The sequence below is a fragment of the Nothoprocta perdicaria genome, unplaced genomic scaffold, assembly GCF_003342845.1.
Source record: "Nothoprocta perdicaria isolate Ctin4 unplaced genomic scaffold, notPer1 scaffold_92, whole genome shotgun sequence".
Classification (NCBI taxonomy): domain Eukaryota; kingdom Metazoa; phylum Chordata; class Aves; order Tinamiformes; family Tinamidae; genus Nothoprocta; species Nothoprocta perdicaria.
Window position 1 is genome coordinate 2,353,769 of NW_020456221.1, and position 19,829 is coordinate 2,373,597.

Below are 19,829 nucleotides of genomic sequence, written 5' to 3' on the forward strand. Positions count from 1 at the left end.
TCTCTGCAGAAGCTCTGCAAGTTACACCATGTTAATTAATTAATCAGTGCTGTGTCTCTTTTGTTTCAGTGTACAGTTATCTCTGAAAGTTCAACTACTGCTTCTGAGCAGCAAAGCTGTCCTTAGAGGTGGGAAGGTAGCTAGTAAGAAGGTCTGCTGGCAAACTGTTAGGACTGAGGTCTAGTGTTCATGAGGAAAGGTGCTGCAAGCGACCACACTGTGATAAAACAGCACTTGAACGATCGAAGTAAGAAGTGTAATTTAGGTTGGTGCTTTCCCAGTATGTTGCTGCCTTGAGTATCTTGTACTAATCCTAACCCACAGCACCTATCTTTACAAACAGAGAAGCTAGTTAAGGTAAAACATGAATAAGACAAATACCTGGATCTAGTGGCAGGGAGGGAGATGCCTTGTGATGAGAACACAGATTATCTCTGTTGCTCACACAGCAGTGAAGCTGCTTTTACATCATAAATTGATAATTTATCATCATCATCTTGATATAAACTGAAAGTGCATGGAAGCATCTCTTCCTGCCTTAACTCTTATCACCCTCCTCAGAGCTCTGAAACAGATTGTTTGCTTCCAAACTAGGGGACCAAACAGGTGATGAAAACATTACCCAGATGCTTAAGAGAGCTCATGACTGCAGGAAGACAGCTGAGAATGCAGCGAAAGCCTTGCTGATGAAACTTGATGGGAGCTGCGGGGGAGCCTATGCAATCGCTGGCTGCAGCGTGCAACCCTGGGAAAGCCTGTCATCCAACAGCCATACCAGGTAACCACAGCTTACTTGCTTTCCTAATCCCCCAGTATTTGGTTTTAGACTGAAGGTTATGTTGCATTCCGCCTGCTGAAATTGCCTGCCTTACCCTAGTCTGCTGAGTGCTCTTAACTGTGTTTCCTAAGTCACCATGCCTCAGCGGTCTAATGGTCTTTAGACTTCGAGCAACACCAGCCAAAAAGGATCTTATATAGATTTGTTGCAAATGGGTGATTCTGAACTTTGATCTTCCTTGTAAAGGGCAAAACTATTACATTGGTTTTACCCCAGTGAATCTTTTGCAGTCTCACTGAAATTTGAGGAGCTTGTACTTCTTGTTCCCATCTATTATGTAAGGGCATCACAGAGCTACAGAGAACCAGAGACTGTAAGTTTGCTACCATTGGCTTTTTGGGTATTAAGGGATTATTTTCTAAACATCACAAATCCAACCATTCCATTTTAAATCATTTTCTCTCCCTTTGCAACACTGAAATATATTCCTTTCCATGCTTTTTTCTTTTTTCTTCTTTTTTTTTTTCAAGTGCAATGGCAAACACAAATCTTGAAGGATAGAGTGGATTCTTCCAGAAAAGGATATTGCAGTTTTTCTGAAGCCCTATAGAATTTTGAAACTTAAATCAACTGTTACTGCGGAAGTGTTCCAATTCGAATACATCTGCCAGGAACTTCATTTTGGGTCTTTGTCTGCCTGCAGTGTAATTGTACTCGGTGCAGTGCATATGTGTGGATACAAAGTTGGCAGGCATCCTGGATAAATATAGATGAACATTTTTTCTGTGTAAAATTTATTTTGATTTCTCAGACTCACTCTAAAACTTTGTTTTAATTCTGTCTTTGAGCCAGTTTCTTGTTCAAATGTGGAGTTTTTTGACACTTTTAGAAGATTAATACTTTATCATTTCCTCTTATTGTCACCATCTCCTCCAAATAATCTTATTTCCAGCCTTGTTGACTAGCATGGGATAGTTGAAAATCAGGAAAATAGTAATTCGATGGAATGAGGTTAAATGTGAGATTCTTTTTGCAAATAAGTTTTAATGCTGCGCTGTCATTCCAAGAAAGTAAAATTTTTGTTTTGAAATGAGACCATGGCACAGTCTCTGCCAGTAAACTTGCTGTTCAGTCATGGTATCAAAATTACTGACTGACCTAGGAAAAGGTTATAGAAAGCTGTTTTGAATACTTGGCTTGCCTTTTATTGCATGGACACTTTAGGCCATATATGCACATGAATGTGTTGTAATGGCGGTGCATGACAGCACCTCTGACTAGGCTGAGCTTATTTACCTTTTTTTTATTTGAAAGGGTCATTTTCAGTTGTTTATAACATGTCAGTGTTTTTCTTTCTTATGCACCGTCTGCTACACAGTTGATGTATTGCTTTAAAGAAAAGGAGCAGGGCTTAATTGGGAAATACATGAATTTTTGGTATGAAGTATTTGGTAGGGATATAGTCTCAACAGTCCTTGATTTGTTCATCCTAATTTTCGTTTTGTTAAGGGTAGGATGATGGAAATGTGGGTGTTTGGAGAGGAACACTGCCCCTTGTATCATTGCTTACAGTAGACTTCAGTTGTTTGATAATATGTATTTGTGTGCATGTAATACTAAAAGTAGATGCAGCTTCAGGAGAGTATGCTTAAAATGGGGTGGATTGCAAATTTTATCAGTATGAACTATGACATGAAAAATATAAAAGAAAATGCTTGTGTATGGAAAAGAAATCTGTTAGCTCTAGCCATTTTCATTGCAGACTGAACTTGGCATGTAGTAAAATATTGTGTGGTTACCAGAATACAGTAACCACTGTCATCTGCTTTGATATGTGTGGAACCCGAGAAAGAAAAGTTGCTCTTATTTATCACACAAGCAGCTCAGGAGCTTTTCATATGGACATCCTGATCTGATCATACCTTATGCACTTCCTGCAATGTGATTTTTCTTTGTCTAACTCCACATACCAGGAAATAGGCTTCTGAAGCTTTAGCCTCTCCCTATAATACAAACCTTCTTTTCTTTCCTTCTGTTGTGGTCAGAAGATACATGATAGAGATGTTTTTCCCTATCCTAGAAGAGAAGCTTGTTCTTTTAAGACACAGGATACCATTCCGTCAGTCCATAGTTGGAAGACTGCTGGTTCAAAAGACACACACTTTTCTTTATGATAATCAGCGAGCATTCTATCCTAGGTGTAAAAAAGTTTTACTTCCTCTCCCTGCAGTTTTGACCTTCAATTGGTTGGTTGTTCTCTGTCTCCAGGATCCTCCTGCTATCTTTTGGTGTTGTCCTGCCAGCTTTGCCAGCTCGGTCCATTCCAACATGCTCCCTTGTCTGTTGTCTCTCTGCTGCTCCAGACAGACCTGCTTCTGCCTCACATCCCCTGCCTGCTGTGATTCCCTGGTGCTGGGGGCTCCCATTTCCTTTCCCCTGCACTAACAGAACAAGCAGAGATGGGGAGGCCATCCCTGGATTTCTAGCTGTTTCTGCTGGCCTCATGTTTTTCCTTTGTCTTAGAGAAGCTGGCAGTCTGTAAAATGGGGGAGAGTACCATGTGAGCCACCATTAGGAGACCACTGTACTTGAAACCCATTTGTGTTACGTGTTTCAAACATGCCCTGGATCTGAGACTGTTTTTTCATTCTGCTGTTTTAGTGTGAGGACTGTTGATCGTGGGTATGTATGAGAGTGAGGAAATGAAAACTCTCCTTCACTGAGACTTGTGACAGATGAATAATTCTCCCTGCTGTTCAGAGCCCTGTAGAGTAGGGGATTATAATGGGATTGTTGACCCATCTTTAGCTTTGGCATTTCAAATGAGATTCTGAATGTCAAATCACTGAACAAATTTCCGAGAACAAATGCTCAGAGGGCCACTGGTGACAAGGGGTTAAAGACTGTAAAAGGGAGCAACTGAAATGAGATGAAAGAGCATCACAGAGGTTGTTACTATTGAAGAGAATAAAAATAATAGCAAGCATCTCAACTCATTTGGCCGGCAGCAGCACCACAATAATGTTGCCAATTCATTTTTGAAAACAGAAATAGCTCTGTGGTATACTTGGAAGTCATAATTATTTTAATGGACAGAAGCTAACCATGTAACATGTTTTGCCAACAAGGTTTGACTAATTGCGTCTTGAAAAAGAATGAAACAGAAGGTCTGCAGTTCTAGTTCTGACTGAAAATGGTATTTTGTACTCGCTGCAGAGCTGGTAACCCCAACCTTATATCTGCATTCATGGAGGAAAAGTCTGTTCTCTTATGTGCACAGGGAATCCTTTTCCACACTGCTGAGTATCTAAACTCAGTCGGACACAGGGTTAAATCTTCCACAAAGAATCACCTCAGATTTTGATTGAGTAGCTGACGTACAAGATCATCTTGGCTGAAGCATGGGAATAAGTTATTTAGAAGTATCCCAACAGATACCTTAATGTTCTTCTTAGTCTTAACTTCCTTGCTGGTACAATTTATTCTCAGAAGGAAGTTCACCAAAGTGTTCTGATCTTAGCTAAAAATACTGCTCTTTCTATTTTATGTGATTGGGGAATTTTTCAGTTTCTCTTCTCTTTTGGCATTGTGCTGTTTCAGCTCTTGAGCCTTAAGACTCACCCACAAGACTGGTGGACCTGTGTGTGTCTTGTATTAAGTGTGGAGTTGTGTGCAGACACTGAGACCAGTGGCACAGTGTCGGTACTGACACCATTATTGTAGTTTTGACAGCTTTGCATTGCCTGTCCTTGCTGAACTGTGGATTTATTTATTGGCTTGGTTCATTTTTTTCTAAGTTTAATCAAAGACTGTGTGGGGTCATAAGGATAAAATTTTTCAGCATATAAAAAAAGGTACACTCAGACATTCTGGGAAGTCTTGTTAATATCCATACACTATATTTTATATGTAGTATATATTTACATACATATGTGAATATTTACGTGTGTGTATGTATTTTATATAAATACACACAGGCACATACACAAACACACACCAAAGTGGCCACGAGAAGGGAGAGCAACGTGGAATGCAGCTGGCGCGAGTGCTGCCTGGAGCAGGGATTAGGCCCCAGGACCTTCGGGGTTGACGCTGGGGCTCTGCACCCCGCGAGCAGCCGGTTGCTCACGGGGATTCGGAGGGAGGCTCCAGCCCTGCTTGGTGCCTCTGCCCTCTGCGGGGCCTTGCTGCAAAATGGTAGAGGAAACGAGCTCGCTCCTTGCTGTGCCGAGGCCACCTCTCCCTTAAACTCCCTTCACCTTGTTTGAAAAAGAGAAAGATGATGTTGGCAGCGCGGCAGAGGAGCCGGCTCAGCCTGGACGGTCAGGAAGGAGCAGCCAGAGGGTCGCTGGCAGGGGCCCAGGCTGCCTTCCCTGCTGGCAGCGCCCTGCACAAAGGGCGGCGTGTGTAACCGGAGAGCTGCTCTCAGGGCCAGACCTTGGATATCCAGTGAGCGCACGGCTCAACAATACAACTGTCTACAACAACAATACACTTCCAGCATTTGTGCTCAGGTTTAATTCTCAAGGGGAGGGCTAGATTTTCTTTTCCTTTTAGGTAGAAACTAAGATATGGGCTGCTTCTGTCCCAAAATTTGAAAGCTGTGTAGACTTTAAGGGCTACTCTTCCTTCAGCAACAACTGTTTTATGTTTAATCCAAATAAAACTCTGTAATTATAGCGCTTGGGAGCTGGGGAAACTCACAGTGCCACTCAGTGTGGAATTAAGTATCTCTTGTATTGTCTATCTCCATTTTTTTCTTACCAATATATGCTTCAGAAGTGTGCCATTAGAGGCAGTAAAACCATTTTTATGAAATATTTTGAGAATTAAGTGTGAACAAAAATTTCAGCATTGCAACCTAGAAGAATTTCTGTGTAGTATAGATCAAGGGTGTTTTTAGCTTGACTTCAGATGGAAATGGATGAAAATGAAAGCAGAGACTGGTTTGCATTTCAGGTAAACATGGCACCTATTATCCCTAAGAGATGGAAAGACTAATGAGAAATTAGAAGAAAACTGTAGTAAAGACCTGTAACGTGATACTTCACAAGGGAGAAAGATTTTGAGAAACCTTTGTAGATCTGCCAGTTCTCCTTCTCTTCCAAGGCTGTGCTTGGAATTTGTGGAAATATTAATTGCTAATTATCTGAGGCACTTTAAAATCACCAGTTTTAGCTAAAGTGTAGCGGGAGGAGGAGTGGAAAGAAAAATACAGACTTCTTTTCTTTTCTCACATGTGTAATATATTTCAGGACATCATTCTAACTCTCGCAGCATGTGGAGGGTGGGGCTTTCTCTTCTTCCAAAAATGTTGAACAACAGCGCAATTTGATACAGCAAGTGATTTATTCCCCTGCTGATAACTGAGATCATCTAGCATTCCAGACAAGCACCGTTAATGGATGACTTATCCCTCACCCAGCAGCTGATTACAGGTCCTCAGGAGACAGGAGGCAGCTTTGAGTGAGGTTATAGAAACAACAGGGCATTTTATTTTCCTTTTAGTGTTGTTGAACTATATTCATCCCTGGAATGCTGGAGGCTGCGTCAATGTGAGCCCCCTGCAGCACTGGCATGCGTAGAGGTGGGCATAGGGCATTGAGGCGTCCTTCCTCTCAGCAAGAAACAGGTTTTCTCCTTGCAGAATCTCTTGGTAGGCATCTGTGGGGCCGGCTCATGGGCAGCCACTCGTTTTGCCCTTAGAAAAGGATTGCTCCATCAGGTCTGAAGACTTTTTTATTAAAAATCCTGTTAAATTATGGCCTTGTTTTAAACCCCCAGAGGCCTGAAGTGATTATAGTGTTCTGTTAAATTAGCCTTATCACAAATTGAAATATGTTTTCATCTGACATTTGCCAGTGTTTTGTTTTTTTTTTTCCCTCAGATTGATTCCAACAGGTATCCATTAAAAAATTCTCTGGGTAGTTGGTACTGCTATCATCAGATATAAATAAGGGCTGGACTGATTCTCTTTTCTTAGTGGATGCTTCTTACCAAAAAGGATAAAGACTCAGTGGTAAAGCAACACACAGAGGCATTCCCTACTAGAGTATTGCTGAGAAATCTCACTTAGCATTTTTTAAAAAATTAAAAGGAAAAAAAAAAATGTTTCACAAATCACGATTCCAGAAAGCTAACTCAGTTACATGTTGCTAAATATTTGTTTTTTCAGAGAAGCAGACATTGACTTGATTCTCTCACATAGCTTGGGGAATTAAATTTCTTTTCCGCATTTGCCATACCTCCCTGCATTTTTTGAACATTGCAACATCCAGTCCGCACTACCTGTGTCCTCTCTGTGAACTTTGTGTTAATGGAAACAAATCCCATGTATTGGGAGAGTATTATTTCACATGCAAATGTAGATCTTATTCCGGGTATATTTTAATGCTGTCTTTCTCTTTTCAGTACTACCAGCTCAACTGCAAGCAGTTGTGATACAGAGTTCACCAAGGAGGATGAGCAGCGGTTGAAGGATTATATACAGCAGCTGAAGAATGACAGGGCAGCAGTGAAGCTTACCATGCTGGAGCTGGAGAGCATCCACATTGATCCCCTCAGTTATGATGTTAAACCTCGTGGAGACAGCCAAAGGCTAGACCTGGAAAATGCAGTCTTGATGCAGGAGCTTATGGCAATGAAGGTATTTTATTTATTTCTAACAGGCTACTGCACTGCTGACAACCCATCTGCACTCCAGAATATGCTGAGAGAGTCACGCTTACAGGAGGTTTTGATCCCTGGATGGTAAAGGGTTAATTTGTTGAAGCAAATAAGCATGTCTGAAAATTGCTTTCCAGTAGTCACAAAGTGACAGAAGGCAAAGCATTAGCAGTGACGAGATCTGTGTGTTTTGAATTAGGCGAAGACTTCATCCATGTCTCTAAACTTGGAACGTTCTCCATGACAAACCAGATGCTCTCTGTAGGAGATATGGCAGCTGAGTTGCTTGAGGGTGACCAAAAGTATGATGCAGTACTTCCCATGAGACACATGGTTACTTTGCTTGCAAGCTTGCAAATGCTTCTCCAGTGTTTGTGAACTGAAGCAAAACAAATTTACCTTCTTTAATACCGCCCTAGAAGAAAGAACGGTCTGTCAAAAGCCATCATCCTTAAGGCTGTCAAGCAGTTACTGGTCTAGAGCTGTTCTTGATTCCTTGCTTCCATGTATAGCAGAGTTTAAAGCAGGAGTAAAGTATATAAGGTGATGAGTTGCAATAGCAAAGTTTTGGGAGAATGCTCTGCTACCTCAGACCTTGTTTGTATGTCTGGTTATATAGCTGAAAGCGGGACAAACTGACTTTTACCAACCAGATATAGACCTTATATCACTTTAAACCTGCCTTCTCTATTGGCTTCACAAGTTTATAGAGAGCTGAACTAGAACATGTGAGCGTATTGTGCAGACAGCACAAGCGTGTGTCTGCATTCGGAAATTGCCTAGTTTCAATTAAACTGAAATTCGGAAATTGCCTAGTTTCAGTTAACTCCTCTCTATTAGCAAGTCCTGCTATAGTGAACTAATAGCAGATATATTAGAGAATGATATCATATGTAATAATAGTAATTTCTGCAGTTTTGAAAGCTTCTAAATCTGTAGATTTTTGTTTAGACTGGGTAGTGTTGGCATGTTAGTAGTTTAGCATTGATAATTGTTTTCTTAGTGCTGCTGCCTTTCCATCTGACAAGAAACATAATTTTGCATTATAATATTTAATATTTACAGTCCAGAAAAAAAAATATTCCCTAGTAAGACTTAAGAGTCTTTAAGTTATATTAGGTATTTCAAAGACTCTTGCAGATTATTAGATGTGCAGTTCCAACATCAGACTTCTCATTTGCTTTCTTTGTCTCCACATGTTTTCTGAAATGTCTTGCACTCCATACTCACCTCCAGCTTTAAACTGATCATTAAGTGCAGAGCTATCCACATGATTAATACCTGTGCAGTCCTTAACTTGGCAGGGACATGAATAGTTGCATATCGTGATTCCTGGCACAGTTTTGAGTGACAGTGATCCTGCTGCTCACTAAATGACCAACTGCTTTTTGACACATATTTTCCACTCATAACTAGACCTGGCACACTGGGTTTTCACTGCAGCAGTTGTCTCCAGAATTTACACATCTTTATGGTTTGTGTGCGGTGCAGCCTGGAATAGATAGATATTTTATGGATGTGCCTAGAGTCGATGCCAGTCCTTTCTGGCCCAGGGGACCTGACAGCAGTGTCCTTTAGTTATATTTTTGTTGTATTTTGTGAGAATTCACAGTTGCAGAAAATTTCTAGGTTTCAGAAAGGGACATGGCGAAAAGTCTCATGCATTGTGAAGCCTGGAAAGCATTTGCTGGTAACTCCTCTCCTGCTACAGAAATGGAAGACTCCTACCCCTCTTCTCTGTAAGTAGCCATCCAAGAGGCAAATAGGCAGAGCTTCAGAACCAAGAAAAACTGCACCCTTCCTAGCATCCGTGGGTTTTGCTCAGATCTGCTTTGCAGACAGCTCTAATGTTTACAAGCTGTAGCAGAGCTGACTTTCACCTTTGAATTTATTATTCATATCTATTATTTGGAGTGTGCAGCTCATATAAAATAGCATATATATCTGCCACATTCCGAGATGATTGGAGAATTTCAGTTTCCTCATAGCATCTGTGCTGCGGAGCACTTTGTCATGTAGCATCTGTTTATTGTGTTTCCTTCCTTCCCTCCATTCATGGCAAGATCTGATGGGGCTACTCAAGGATCTCCTACATTTTGGGGTCTTATGATCTACTGTCATGTTCTTGAAATGCTTGTCTGTGTTGGAACCTCTGCTTTCAGCAACCTTTCATTTAGGAATCACAGTGAAATATAGTCACCACATGAGTTACGGCTTCTTGCATCTGTGTAGTGCTGTTATACCCTTCTTTTTTTTTTTTTAATGAGGCTGGACCATAATAAAAAGGGCTTAGGGGTAGTGTCAGGAATCCTCATAGTTTTTTTATTCTGGTTTTAATTTTGCTGTGTTTATTCTCTTAGTGACCCAGTATATAAAAACTAGCAGGTCATCCAGTACTTCTGTAAAATCCAATTCTGTGCTTCAAGCAAAAATTAACCACGTTTCCAAATACATTCTGCTGTTTGTCATCATTCAGCAGGTCTTGCTTTGAGGTCAGTTGTTTTTGTCATGCCCTAGTTAGCAAGGAAATTACTTCTGATGGGTGTAAACAATGCTTAGTTTACTGCCTTTTCCTGCATTTCGGAGGTTTGGGATCTAGATAAGAAGTCTCAGCTTTCTTTGATTTTTTTTTTCCCTCTTGTGTATACAGGTGGTGATAGTATTGCTTGAATGTGCTTTGAGGCTACAGTCTTCATCCTTTGTTAAAGCATTTTGTGTTCAATGTAAAATACAGTTACCCAGAACTTCACTTATCCTTTATCAGCTCTGGTATTTGTTTTCCTTCTGAAAGATGATTTTTCTACCTAGTGTGTTGTGATCCTCTTAGAGGCATTTTAAATGACTCTGAATAACTTCTTGCCATATAGGAGTCCTTGCTGTTTTGTTCTTCCGACGTAAGTGCAATGTCCAGTAAGTCCAATACAAATTACAAGTGAACTCAAAAATAAGTGAATGAAATAAGTGTTTCTGGTTACACTGCATCCAAGGTGATTAGCTTTCTTTCAGGCTTTTGCCTGCGTTTGGAATTGGAATATGACTACTTGTACAAATTGCTCAGTATTCAATGGACTTGTCTTGAAATGACCATTAGATTTGGGACCTGAACCTGGTGAAGTTGCAGTGAACTGGGGAGTGACCACTGGGCAGCTGCTCCTGCAGCGCTTCGTTCTGCAAGTGCCCCTTGTGCCTCAGGTCGCACCCTAAAAAAGGATGCTAAAATGCACAGATGCACAGAGCTGTGCCAGCATCCTATAATTAGAAGAAGCAAAAGGGATCACAGATACACATATAAATCAGATGTTGCCATTGAAATGAAATTTGGATGTCTTAGAAGACGTATTTTCATTGAAAAGTTGCTGCATGTGTGGAGACTAATTAACTTTATGAGTAAACCTGGCTTGCTTACATTTTGGTCCCATCACACTGGTCACTGCTGGCTGCTGCTGTGCCTCCTAAGTGTCTATATCAACATCCTCAACCATAAACGTGATTTTTAGCTTCAACCTTTCTTTTCCTTTCTCTGCCTTTCTTGAGAGCCCCTTGAAAACACAGGTGACAATTTCTCTACTTTGACCCTGCTTTGTCTTTGCATGTGGTCTCCCAAAGTTCCCAAAGTTTTCTGACATGAAAAGGCAAAGGGAAGGGGTTAGGGTGCTTTGGGGTCCATGGTGTCCAGCGTAGAAGAAGCTGCGAATTTGTAAATTTATAGGGCCTTTTGAGGATGTAAACCTACTGTTTTTGCTTTATATACATATGTATATATAGATATGTATATATATGTGTATATAAACATATGTATATATGTGTGTATATAAACATATATATATAAATATATATGTGTATATAAATATATAAACGTTTTTTAAGAGTTGATTCACTGTTGATCTTTTAAATGATTTTGAGATAGACTATGTGGTATAGATAAGCATCCAGTCTTTAAGTAAAACCTTTGGATCACAAAAAAAAAAAGCAGTTGCACAGATTCATTATTCTACTGTTTGAGACCCCCCCCCCCCTTTTTCCTGTTTTCAGACTGAATTTGCCAAGATTCAGCTTACAGCCTGCGAAGATCTTGTCATGCCCCTCACATACAGGTAGCTTCCTGTCAGGAAAATCTTTTCCTCACATAAGTGCCAGAAGACTGCTCAAATTACTTCTCAGCCCTTCACTAAGTAGATTAATGGCTTTATAAAGAGAGGTTTAAGAAGCTCAGTGCATATACTTTAAGCAGACCAGGCAATCCAGTTCAGCTCCTGTGATTTAACTTCCTCATCTTTATTTAACAAAGTTATTTACATATTTCCTATTGACAAGGGAAATTGATGGTAATTTTGTGTCATAACTGAATTTCTGTAAAGCCTAGTGAATATACTTGCAACCTTCAGTTCATTTATAGGTAGATGAATAAAGTTAATTCAAAGCTCATATTAACCTTCCAGGACTAAAAGTTTGTTCTGGGATATGTTTTTTTTTTTTTTTTTTGTAAGTTTGGGATGGCTGAATTAGCCAATGATTACTCTAACTGTGCTACATCTGCACATATAATCTGCAGAGTGGATTTTGGGTAGAAGCATGAATTCTCTTCCACAGAGAGAGTTAGTCTAACTATGTGCCAGGAATTCTGTTTATATGGTCTTTGTTAATAATGGATATCATACAAAGAGAATTGTATTGGAAGGATAAAGTAAGACACTTCTGAGGTTTTTGTCACCTAGAATGTGCTTTCTAGTTTAGGAAAAAAAAAAAAAAAGTTTATAGACTGGCCACGTAACAAGGAGTTTTTTCTCTCAGAAATGTTTACAGAGTGGACGAGTCTAGAACTGAACTGTAATACAAAAACAGCTGTGAGAACTCAGTGCTGTTGCCCATGAAGTGAACCCATGTGCGGCAAGCTCAAAAAGGAGAGCGTATTTCTGGGGTTTTGGGTAGGGGTTGGTTTGTCTGTTTGCGTTTGGGTTTTTAATGGATAATATAGGATACGTTTTAGGACTGTTTATCAAAGTATTTTGTGGATTTTTGTAGCTGTTCTTTTCATTGGTTCAGAAAAGAACTAGACATTTCATGGAAGAGACTTTTCTCAGAAGTCATTGCACCCAAGGAGCCCACTGGTTCAGGAAGCTGCTCGGCTCCGGTTCGCAGGAGGCCAGAGCTGAAAGGCCGCCCGCTGCTCCCGCCGTGTCCTTAACTTCTGCCCAGGCAGCGCCGGGAGCCGCTCTCGGAGGGCCGGTGTTAAAGCAGAACCTCCCCTCACAGCTGCCGTGAGGCCGCAGTGGGTGGCAGCCTGCTCAGAACTCTAGGAGTGCCAGGACACAAGAACCAGCTCTGAGAACCGACCTAAGTGCCAATTCGCATCTTCTGTGGATCGTACTTAGGGAGGAAAGAAAGCTAGTGCAAATAAAACAAACCTGTAGTTGCATATAGTTGAGATTCTGACTGTCCTGAGGAGCGGGATTGACGTGGGACATTTGATAAAGCCCTACCCGGTCACCCTTTTTGACTAATTCATTCTGCATCAGGGGCTGGTAATGTGAGGCAGGAATATATGGTCTGTGTTTGCTCTGCTGGTCCTTCAGATTTCATAATGAGAAAAACAAACACTGATTCTTATTTATCAATTGCTGGAAACTGTTACAGAGCTGGTTTGCAACAGATGAGACACTCCTCTTTATGGGGCAACAGTCTCTAAAGGGCGAGGTGGAACCACAACTTCAGCAGCTGTGACAACCTTCTCAGATCTCTGATACTCTAGTTCTGGCACATCAGCTGCCCTAGTGCCTCGAGGTTTGTTTCTAAGAGATTGATTAAGGGATGGCACAGTTCCTGGTACCCATTTTGTCTCAAGGTACAGTACCTCTTTGAAGATCAGCTTTGCAGTACTATTCAATTACTTTTGCTTACAGAGTCGCTGTATGGTTGTATTTAACAAAGCAAACAAACAAAAAGCGTTACAGATGCTAACAATGTTCTTTTTTGAAAAAACCCTCTTAAGTAATAGGAATGAATGAATCTCATGTTTGGCCGTGTCTTCCTTTGGATATGTAGTCCCATGAAGCAGCATGATGATATATTTCTTCCACAGGAGGAGATGGCAGAGCTGAAGGCTCAGCTGTATCTGCTAGAGAAAGAGAAGAAGGCTTTGGAATTGAAACTGAGCACCCGAGAAGCCCAGGAACAGGCCTATCTTGTCCACATTGAGCACTTGAAGTCTGAAGTAGAGGAGCAAAAAGAGCAAAGAATGAGGTCTCTAAGTTCTACGAGCAGTGGCAGCAAAGACAAATTGGGCAAGGTCAGAAATTAAAGTCCAGACTCCAAAACTGATGTAAAAACAGTTTATTATGTCTTGTCCTCCCTACTACATTTAGCCTGTTAATCCATCTCCTGCTCTTCTGCATGTGCATCCTCCCATTGCTAGATGCTTCCATCCTGTGGTTCATGAGCACTTTGCAGAATTACTGCTAAACCTAAACTAAAACGTGGAGGTTGTTCTTGGAAGAAATACAATAAAGCCATTCACGACTAACATACAAGCTGCTGTGGTTGAGCATGTTGTGTATTGCTTGATGCCAGTCCTTGGACACAGTTGTTGTGAAAGGTGTAAGCAGAACACCCCCTCTCCCCAGGACTTCAAACACAGAATGTGGTAAACTGGAGGTCATTTTTCTGTGACACCTAGAGCATTGTAAATATAGCCACTTTCTGCAGATAGTCTGTAGTGATTGTTGAATGATATTTTTGTCCTTTAATATAAAACAAACATAATTATTTCATTGCATGCAAACGTTCATAATTTGAAGAATTAACCCATTTGATTGAAGAATTTGAAGAAACAGTGATTCCTAGAACTTGGATGCTGTCCTTCAGTTCTGTGTCCCCATAAATTCTCAATGGCTTATTTAAAAATGAAAACAAAACTGCGGTAGGACTGTGTCCTTCTTACTTAGATGTTTTTGGCAAAGCTTCATCTGATCTCTTTTTTTTCTTGATCCTGTGCTGTTTTACTTCAAGTATGGTGTCAGAAGTATGTAAGGCAGCAGGACCTGTGCATGCTGTGATCACTGTGCAGATCCGTGCGCCAGGATAGTTTGGAAAAGACGCAGCAGGATCTGTGCAGTGCTGATCTCATGTCGTCTTTTTCTTGCCTTACTGATACCCTGCCATGTTTGTGACATGGGATGTTTATTGCACCCTCATCCTTAAAGTTGATGAGAATGTAGTGGTTTTCAAAGTCCTTCTGTTAAGACGTGTTCAGATGAGATTCTCTGGCCTCTTTTCTCAGGAAAGCAGCGACGGTGCCGCGACGCCGCTGGCCTTGGCCGAGCTGCGGCCGTGCAGCGAGAGCAGCGACGTGGCGGCAGAGCTGGCGAGCGCGCTGAGGCGGTAAGCGGGTCCCTGCCGCGCCACGCACACCCCCAGCTCCCACCAGGGGCTCAGCCTGTGCTGGGGATGGTGCTAAGCATTGCCACAGGTTCTTCCTTCGAGAACGAGAAGGATCAAGATGTATTTGCCTAACTTTCCCTCCTACTTGTTACTGTTTTTCAGTAGTTAAAGCCCTTCAAGGGTGCTTATCTCCAGTATGATAAAGCATCTTTCGAATACAAATGAACTTTATCAAACCCTTGAAATACTGGGAGTTACTCCCCCAAAACTAGGCAAGGGGAATTTGAGAACAAAGCAAGCGATGTAACGTGCTTGAGGTCTGTAGCAAGCCCTAATGCAGGAATGGGATTTGGACTCTGGTCTTTGGTTAAGAAGGTTGGAGCTCGGGTGGGAGGCACAGGAGTGGGAACTGCAGCGTCTGTGGTGATTCAGAGACGGCATTCACTGCATCCTGCAAATGTAAGCAGAGCTGTGATGTGATTACAGAGGAACACTGTTGTGTGAAATATTGTGAAATATTAGCTTTCTGACAAGAGAAGAAATTGATGTCTCGACAAGCTGTTTTTATCGCCAGCCAGGTTTTAAGCCAAAGCCTTCAGTACAGTTATACATTAACCAGGTGTTTGTGCAGCAGTTTTCAGTGCACCGGATACGGGGTAGTGTTCATGACAAGGACACTGCTTCAGTAGTCTTTCCAATGTGTATTTCGCTTTGGAAGACAAGACCATTTAAAGTCTAACCTTACAGTATTTTGAATTTGTCTAAGGTTCTGCTAAGGATTTTGGTTGGAAAGAGTGAGTTCTGCTTTTCTGGCCATTCCACCCTCAGAGGTGGAATGTCTTCTCCAGCAGCTGTTGTGCTTCCCTCCTGAAGCACTTTTTTCTTTGGAGCAGCTCCTGGTGTGTATAAGGACGCCTAAGCCTAAAAGGCATTATGTAAAAATGTGAGATTGTTGCCACTCTGGAATCTATGCAGCTTATATCATTTGCTTAATACTCTGGCAGTTGTTGAATATTTAGTTTGCCTGATGCAGAGAGCAAAAAAAATCTGTGTTTTAAAAAAAAAATTAGAACTGTTTTTGTGTGTGTGGGTGGCTAAAACCCGACAGCAAAGCAGTTTAAATAAACAGTGTGCAGAGCCACGGGCTCCCCCGCAAGCTCCCCAGCCCGGTGCGAGCTGCTCCGCTGGCATTTTCTGTCTTCCCTCATCCACCGGCTTCTCCTGCTGTCATTTCTTGCCTCTGGTTTCAAGGAGATACCAGTGACCTTAGTTTGCAGAGACTCAAATAAAACGTGCAGTGCGGTTTGCTGACTACACAGAGAGAAAACCTTTGCTTTATCTACTATGCCTTAAGTTGATTAGCATGGATTTCCAGCCAGGGGCCTGGCAAGTGCAGTTTGTCAGGCAGAAATGGGAAAGAAAAGTAATGGGATTAAGCTGTGCAGAGCTGTGCAGTGAAAGCCTTGTGTGCAGTGGGGATGTGTCTGCGCCCGACACTGCAGCCCTGGGGCTGGGACGGGACAGGGTGGCTGCACGGGGCTCTGCTCCCCATCCGTGGGGCACCCCGGGATGGGTGTCCAGCCTCTTATCCCAAGGTCGGTCTGAGGATGGGTGGGAAGTTCGTGGAATGCCTGGGGAAACCTGCGCTGGGGCCTGGTTAGCAACAGCTGTGTCAAAAATACCAGCAAGGCTGAATCCTGGTTGTGGTGTGAACGGCCTCTCAGGTCCCTTGGTGGGATTTACAGTATCATGAGGGGCAAAAATAATTAAGTAATTAAGGCGTATTCTACCCTGTGCAAGTGCTGCAGCATGGAATGGTCAGGAGGAGCTGTGGCCCAAGGATTTAAGGTGGGTTTAGCTCCTGTGCCTGGCCAAGGCTGATGCCCAGGACTGCTCCCTCCCGTTTGGAAGAGGAGCAGCAGGGCAGCACCCTGTGGGATCCAGCAGGTCCCGGTGACTCCCCGTGCGCCACAGAGTTCCCTGTTTGCTGACATAGGCGAGTGCTCGGTGGGTCCCGCAGCGGGGCCGGTGCTGGGGGGCAGCGTGTGGGGTCTCCCCAGCAGGGCCCCTGTGCTCAAGGGGGCCGCGCATCCCCGCTGCGGCGCGTGCAGACATCCCCACACTCACTCTGCAGCCCTTTCCCTCTTCTGCAATAGACTGCTGGAATGCCTCAGTGGGTAGGAAGCCTCTAAGCTTCATTTTCTGTTGTCTGACACATTCGCAGATGAGTTTTTTGGCAGGAAGTACTTTATTCTTGGGAGAGTGAGATCACGTTCCGAGCAGCCTGCTGGCCTGGCGCGAACAGCCCCGTGGGCCGCGCCGGAGGCTGCTTTGTGGGGGAGGATCTGGTTGGACTCCCTGGGGCCGAGGGCTGCGCAGTCCCAGGCAGCCGTGGAACGTCCTGCTCCTGGCTCCGCTCCGCTGCTGCGGGGCAAGGAGCAGGGCAGGGTGCTCGGGCGGTGACCTCGTAGGCACCTACCAGCTTACACATGTGTCAGCTACGGCACGGAGTCGGGAAAAGGGAATTTTGCTGCCCCCGTTTAGCGGGTGACACAGGGTCCCTCAGTCTGCGCAGGATGGATGAGCGGGCGAGGGCAAAGCTGCTCCCCAGACCCAGCCCGGCAGAGACGACCCTCGTACGACAGACCCTTTCCGCTTGCTCTCGGCTCTGAAACACAGAGCTGAGCAGCGTTTATGCCTTGCGGGAATCCTTCGTAACAGTCAGAATAGCTGGGCGGGAAGGCACCGAAGCCAGGTGGAGGTCGTGGCAGACGCAGCGCTTCGTGTCCAGGCTCTTGGGATCTCAGCTGGTCATTTCGGGTGCAAAATCACGACCTGTGGCTGCTGTGGAGGGTCGCCCGAGTGCGGGGCTTGCCGTCCGCGTGTCCACCCTGCAGAAGGGGGGTTTAGCAGCGAGCTTGGACGCTCTGCAGGCCGCCGTGTCCCCTTGAGCCAAGAGAGGGCTCCCAGTGATCCTGCAGCGGGAAGGGGCAGCTCTGGGCAGCAGCGTCCCGGGCGCTGCGCCCTGCACAGAGCCACGGGGCGGCAGGGCGGGCGCTCCGGATGGGAATGCCCGAGGAGCGGCCTGGCCTGCCCCTGGGCACCTCCACGGATGGTTTTCCCACGTGCCATCTCGTTTGTATTGCTCTGTTTATGACTGACGTAAGTGGTGCCGCTCGCCGCCCGGGCTGCGCGGGTTGCCTCGCGCTGGGGCACGGCTCACACAGCCGCTCCAGATATCCCCAGGTCTGGGAAGCGGCCCCATCGGGATCACAGCAGCCGCTGCCGCCGCGGAGGTGGCACGGGGCATCTGGTGGCTCCTGGAAGCAGCAGCGGCCTCGGGAGCGCTCCAACACCACACTCCGACATCGCGCTCCGGTGCAGTGCCGCATGGCATCGCCTCCCGCGGCGGGAAGCGGAGCGAGGCCCGCACTTCGTGCGCCCATGTCTTCCCATCATGGGCAGAGTAGAGTGGAGCTCATGGCACCAAAGGCGTCGCTCCGCAGGCCCTCCTGTGCTGCCAGCGTGGCTCTCCCATCCCTTGGAAAGGGGCTGCCCACGGGGGGCGCTTCCCTCATGGGCCACCCGGCTCCTTGGAGCTGCCCTGGGGACTCCACATGCTCGGAATGAGCTGGGGCAGGAACATCCAGCAGGGAGAGCCTGGATCATTAAACCTGAGTGGGCACAGCAGCTCGCGCTCGGCTCCAGCATGTCGGACATTCTGCTAGACGTGCACCCTTGGTTTCACTTTTTCTTCCTAGTTTTCTTTGCTATATCATTCAACATGCAGGAAGTGCCAGGCATTGCATCTTTGCAATTATTTTATTAGTGTGATTCTACAAGACCATCAAAGAAGTTTTTCACCAGCTCTGCCTGCTGCAGCTCTGATCATGTATTCTAAAATGGTGAATTTCATAAATCCAATCTCTGGAAGAGTGGGACATCAGAACTAGAATCTGGTATCAAAGCAAATAAAAGAAACAAAGAAACCTGTGTGTTATCCAAATAGTGTTAAGGAAAGCACAGGGAAGAAGCTTGTTGGCTGCTGTGCATGCTCTGCAGGCTGAAGTGTTGCTTCTGTTTTGAAATGATTTTCTCCCTCCTTTTCTGCTGGTCCAGGGAGAAGAAGCTGAAAGCCCGGGTGCAGGAGCTGGTGAGCGCGCTGGAGAGGCTCACCAAGAGCAGCGAAATCCGGCACCAGCAGTCGGCAGAGTTCGTCAACGACCTCAAAAGGGCCAACAGGTAACGGGGGGCCAGCAGGGTCCTGCACATCACAGGCAGGGTGCCCAGAGCAGGGGAGATGATGGCTTGGTTTTAATGGAGCTGTTGTTAAACACATCAGTATGAAACAACAACGTAAATCCTTGAATCCGGTCACATTCCTTTGCTGCAGTTATTTTGGTTTAAACTGCTCTCCTGCCTTTGGCTTCTTATGAAAAAACTGTCGTCCGTGACCCCACCTGAATTTCCCAGCTCTGCTCTCGGAAGCAGGGCTGGTACCATAGGCGCCCCGTGGGCTCCAGCTGGGAGCAGCCTCGGAGTGTTGCGGACTGCAGCTCCCCCTCCTGCCTGCTGCCCACAACCTCGCTCACACTGATTGTGTTTGTGGGAGGGAAAGAAACTTTCTCTGGCTTAATAGTGGGTTTTGTGAGCACATACTGGCTGGGAGGGAACCTTCTTCTTGTAAAACATTACATGTTTGATGTTGTAAAGTGCTGATTCCCAAGCAGTGCTCTCCACAGACATTATAAGCAACCAACCCTCTAACTGCTTCTCAAAACCATGTTTAAAAATGTGTTTTCAGTAACCAGTTCAGTAGAAAAGGTGTGATTCTGTCCAGAAGTCGAGAGGTTACACTGTGGTGAATTTGGAAAAGTTTTAAAATACAGTTAGATTTTAGGAAGAGGATCCAAACTTCACACTGCCCCCATGGCTTTTTATTATTATTTCTTTGATAACATACACTGTGAGCAAACTTTGTTGAATAGTCATGTACTGTCTTGTATTA

General features: G+C 44.3%; 1 protein-coding gene across 3 annotated transcripts in view; it reads left to right on the plus strand.

Moving 5' to 3' along the window:
* Positions 1-19,829, plus strand: part of MCC (MCC, WNT signaling pathway regulator) — a 174,788-nt gene that overhangs the window by 152,743 nt on the left and 2,216 nt on the right. For all 3 annotated transcript variants that reach the window (XM_026052852.1, XM_026052851.1, XM_026052853.1), the window contains 5 exons: positions 595-778; positions 7,190-7,424; positions 13,524-13,730; positions 14,721-14,821; positions 18,941-19,063. In XM_026052852.1, coding sequence (XP_025908637.1) covers positions 595-778; positions 7,190-7,424; positions 13,524-13,730; positions 14,721-14,821; positions 18,941-19,063 — 850 coding nt within the window. The remainder of the gene's footprint in view (positions 1-594; positions 779-7,189; positions 7,425-13,523; positions 13,731-14,720; positions 14,822-18,940; positions 19,064-19,829) is intronic.